The sequence below is a fragment of the Glossina fuscipes genome, unplaced genomic scaffold (assembly GCF_014805625.2).
Source record: "Glossina fuscipes isolate IAEA_lab_2018 unplaced genomic scaffold, Yale_Gfus_2 89, whole genome shotgun sequence".
In the NCBI taxonomy this organism is placed as follows: domain Eukaryota; kingdom Metazoa; phylum Arthropoda; class Insecta; order Diptera; family Glossinidae; genus Glossina; species Glossina fuscipes.
Genome location: NW_023998443.1, coordinates 1 through 4,928, shown reverse-complemented (window position 1 = coordinate 4,928; position 4,928 = coordinate 1). Strand labels below are relative to the sequence as shown.

General features: G+C 36.9%; 1 protein-coding gene across 1 annotated transcript; it reads right to left on the bottom strand.

Annotated features, from left to right (window-relative positions):
- Positions 1 to 1,040: 1,040 nt before the first annotated feature.
- LOC119638451 (116 kDa U5 small nuclear ribonucleoprotein component) lies at positions 1,041 to 4,378 on the bottom strand. The gene is made up of 6 exons (XM_038035226.1): positions 4,268 to 4,378; positions 3,512 to 4,180; positions 3,162 to 3,445; positions 2,672 to 3,086; positions 1,502 to 2,589; positions 1,041 to 1,433 (listed from the first exon to the last, which is right to left on the bottom strand). The coding sequence occupies exons 1-6, from the start codon at positions 4,376 to 4,378 to the stop codon at positions 1,076 to 1,078; spliced, it is 2,925 nt and encodes a 974-aa protein (XP_037891154.1). The 3' UTR covers positions 1,041 to 1,075.
- Between the last annotated feature and the right edge of the window lie 550 nt (positions 4,379 to 4,928).

Below are 4,928 nucleotides of genomic sequence, written 5' to 3'. Positions count from 1 at the left end.
CAACCCAGCCACCCGTCTTCCTTATCGCCAACCTACTGCTACTATTACTTCGCGAATTATTTGCTCACATTCAATTAGCAGTTCATTGATTAAGCGAAATGAAAAAAAAAAAAAAAACAGAAATAACAAAACATCAACAACAACGACGAAAAATAAAATGAAAAATATAAAATCCAATTGTAAATCTGCAATTTAAGCGAACGCGTGTGCGATTGCCTTGTACGTAAGTGTGTAAGTGAGTGTGTGTGAATGTATGTGCGTTGTATTAATTCATGTACACTATTTATTTGTACATATACGTATAATTATGTATGTAAATTGCAATATTTTAAATAAAACAAAAAAAAAGCAAAAAGTGCATAAAATAAAACAATGACACACGCAACCATTAAAACTCTTTGAAAAACAATTCTCATAATTTTTATGATTTCTCTACCAGCCATTACTAGCGATTTTCCGAACATTTTTAAATATAAACTGCATTTACATATTAAATGACAATTAATTTGTTTTGTGTTGCTGCGACAATAACATCATCAACAACAACAACAACAACAACAATAGCGAATGTCCAATTTTCCGCTTATCATAGACTATCATATCATGTATTACAGTTGGATTGTGCACTTTGGGTAAAGGATATCAAGATGTCAGGCAAATATACAATGAAGAGAAGAAAAATAAAAAATCGCTTGCTGTATTTGTAATCCAGTGTCTACAGTAAGCTTGCACCAACAAAGATAAAGTCAGATTGGCATATTTCGAAGCCCTTTAATATATAGCCTAAGGTAATCTTCATTTCATTTATACAAGAAAATGCAAATAAGATGGGTATGGTATTTAGCAAGATTACGACGGATGTAATCAATTCACAATTGCGATCGCAATGAATACACAAAAAATCTTCTCTTTCCCTAAGAGTTCATGGGAAAATCTACTTAACTGCCTTAGCTAATTTCAATTCTAATTTGAATTCTCTTCTTCCACTTCTTTTTAATCTTCCTTCAATTTAAAGAATTCCTTTTTAAAGGTCGATGTAATTGCGAGAGACTATGATTTTATTGAAAAGGTTCTCTTACAAGGGATAGTTGAGTAAAACATCTTGTCGAGCTAATTCCAATAACATAGGATCATCGAAGAATTTATTAATGGAGACATCTTCGGAGAGACCTTTACGGCGCCGTGTTTTAATCATAAATTCACGTGCTAAATGCGAAGCTTGTTGCGGCTCTAAAGGACGTATAACAATTGATTTATCCAAAGGATCGCCAGGAACGATTTGCCAATGATGGAATACTGACAGACAGAAAGCTTGACCCTGCGTATGTGTACGCAAATCAGTTTCGAAACCAAATGAGTCGATAGCAGGAATAAAAGCCTTTATCGTATAGAGGGGCGATCCTGAAACGGGCGCATCCTGTGTGACATGACCCCTAAAGTAAAAAATCATATACGCATATATATAAATCACTTTTAGAGAAACTATTTTAAAGACTATTACCTTCGACGAGCTAGTACGGTATAAACAGCGGAAACACAATCGGCTGGGGCTTGTACTTCAACAAATAGATAAGGCTCCATAAGACGTGGTGTCGCCATTAGAAAAGCCGAATATGCTACACGTCTCGCTGTTGGTATTACTTGACCACCGCCTCTGTGCAATGCTTCGCTGGCTATATCGGCATTCAATATTTTAAATTTCACGTTACGTATTGGTTCTTCACAAAGAGGTCCTTCACGCGTGCCCCACTGAAAACCTTGAACAATTGAATCTTTCACTGAGGTTAGTAAATTCTTATCCACTTCAGAGGGAAGTGTATCGTCCACTAGTATATTAGGCCCAGTTGCATCAGGTCCAAAAGCCCAAATCGATCGGGCAGCCAATAAATCCCAATCATAATTAACTTGAAAGAATTCTCCCAGTCTCTTTTTATTCCAATTGATAGATACCACTTCATTCTCGATGTCTTCAGCGAGACCTTTCTCCAAGGGTTCCGCGATCATGGTAATTTTATTCTTTTTATTAGGCGTTTCAGCGAAACATTTAAGTGAACTGGTTTCCACGACAGTTTCGCAAAATGCCACCACTGGATCGGCGACTTTGATATCGATTTCTGAATACATTTTTCTCAAATCATGCATAACACAATCCAGATATAATTCGCCAGTACCTAATATTACATGTTCACCCGATTCTTCAACACGAGTAGAGAGAAGAGGATAAGATTTATTTACTTTACGTAGGCCATCTAACATTTTAGGCAATTCCGAAGGATTAACGGGCTCGACAGCTATTTTAATTATACTTTGAGTGTTAAACTTTAAAGGGCGAAAAATGTATAAATCCTCGGGGGCGTTTACATCCACTATGGTCGATGTTTTTACAATGCATTGGTCAATGCCTTCAATTAGCACCCAATTACCAGCGGGCACCCGGTTCAATTCTACTTTGTAACGCGCTTCGTATACCCATAAACGCCCGACTTGCAAAATACGAGAATCTTCTTCGTCTTGCAACGTATAATTCTCACCCAAAACGCGTACTTCTTGACCGGCGCGTAAAGTACCAGAAGCTACACGGGCCATTACCTGAACGTATATGAGATAAAATTTTAAAAGAACGGTTCTGCTAAAGGAATAAAAAGGAAGGAAAAGGAATAAAATTGCTTACCTGGAAGAATGTACAATCGTCAGTGGGATACATTTTTGCACTATGAACCATTAAAGTACCATTTTGATTACATTGCATCATATCATTGTAAATTTCACCCTCTTTCGGCCCCGTGTATATATGATCGACCTTGCATTTTGCATTGTCCAGGGGTGAACGGATATGTTCGACGCACATATTAACAAAACCACTAAAATCACCGACAAAACGATTGCAAACTAAACGCAACAGAGGCCGTATATTGAATTTCATTTCCTCTTTAGTTACGCGAATATTTAATCCCGCTAATGTATCCGCCAACATTGTATCGACATCGCCAACCACTTGAGCAATTAATTTGTACATCGGTTCCAAAATGAACTCAACGAAACTTCGCTTAGCCGAATTGTGTGGTGGTTTTTTAGTAAACTTACGTCTATAAAACAATGAAATAGAATTTTCTATTAATTTTCTCTTGAATTCGCCAATGATAAGCATCATCAATACTTACGAGTTGTTATGAAAGTACATATCGCCCCAAAGACATTTGGCAAATTCCACATAATTAACACCTTCGAATGTATCGGCATAAAGTTTCGCAAACGATTTTAGAGTAAAGCAGAAGCCATACAACGAACTGGCAAAGCAAACATTTCCTAAAGTAGGTGAGACCAAGGCTGTATCCTCAATACCGCCGTAAGTACTCAATAAACTGTTCACTTCTTCTACGATATGCTTCAATTTAAAATAGGCATCTTGGGGCGGTAGTTTCAATTCCAAAATTAAACGATCAATCTTCGATAAGCAAAAGTTTAATTGGCAAACGAAACGAAAAAAAATTTCAAAGTTATTTTAACGTACCTTATTGATGCATAAAGTAATGGCCATTCTTTCCTGAACGGCATGCTTTAAAAGACGTTCGGTGTTTAACATGACACCCTCGGCAGCATCTACAAATACTACGACACCGTCGCACATGCGCATAGCAGCGGTAACCTCATCTGAAAAATTCACATGACCCGGTGTATCGAACACATTCATTAAATAGCTCTTCTGTTTTACATCCTGTAAAACTAAAGTTACAGGCGTAGCCTTGATGCTGACGCCCCGCTCTTGTTCGGTGAATAAAGTGTCTGTATAGCGTAAAGAGCGTTCCTCGTTCATTTCAAATTGTGGATGTGTTTGACGGATTAAACAATCGACAAACGTTGTCTTGCCATGATGTAAATGACCAACTAAGGCCACATTACGTATAAGAGGCGGAGTATCCATTAAATCTGCCATAAACTCCATATTATATGTAGTTTCGGGTAATTCTTGTTCTTTTATTTGAAATTTCAATTTCTTTACGGGCTCAATTAAAGGCTTATCCAAAGGTTGGGCATCCTCCTCTTGTACTATGGTCTCCACATCGGGACCATAAATCTCCATAGCTGTTGGATAATAACGTTTATCTTCATGTAAAACAACTGCCGTCACCTCTTTATCTTCATCATCCACATGGTCTTCTTCTTCGTCTATGTTCTCTTCCTAGCAATAAGATAGAAATTGATATATATATAAATATCTATGTTTATCCACAATTCTCTTATTTTTGTCAATTCATTTGTAACTTGCATCATGGTCTTGTTGATCATGTTGGCCGTAAACGCTTTGCTCCTCATCCTCATCACTGTCTAAGTCTGGGCCGATGTAATTGCCAAATTCATCATATAAATCCGAATCCATTATAGCAAATTTTAAATGAAATGTAAAATCTTTTTGTCGCCTTCTTAAACGTGAACGGTAAACCTTTAAACTTACTGTATTTTTCTTTAATAAATCGCGTTAAACGATTTACTAAACTATTATCAATTTTATTTACTCTTTTCCCACCGGTCAGCCGTTGTTGCAGTGTTACAAAATCTGTCTGTAAAATAGGTATTTGTAATGTTTGCCTGATATGAGGAGAGAAAAGATAATAAATGTATTTTTCAACGCATTGTTTTCTTTCTGGTTTTCGTTCGTGTACCTGCTAAGTAATAACGAAAAGCGGCAATAGAGGGTTTGATATTTTTTTTTTTCTCAACGTTATCAGTAGATGGCAGTGCAAGTATTGTGCTTATCTATCATAATGTATCTGTTCACAACCATGAGTATTGGATGTTTCTAAAAGCAGGTTCCTACTAAAAATGGGCGAAATCGAAACGCGTGTCGAATGACACGCTTAACGTACCACGTAAATTAAGCGCACCTTTGTTATTCGCCACAACGGTAAGGAGTAACATCATGCTAAGTC

Bases quoted from the DNA above. Each gene is read 5' to 3' on its own strand.
- LOC119638451 (XM_038035226.1), bottom strand. From the start codon at position 4,378: ATGGATTCGGATTTATATGATGAATTTGGCAATTACATCGGCCCAGAC. The intron at 2,590-2,671 runs GTAAGCAATTTT...ATATACGTTCAG, and splicing joins ACGATTGTACATTCTTCCAG to GTAATGGCCCGTGTAGCTTC. The intron at 1,434-1,501 runs GTAATAGTCTTT...TTTTTACTTTAG, and splicing joins ACCGTACTAGCTCGTCGAAG to GGGTCATGTCACACAGGATG.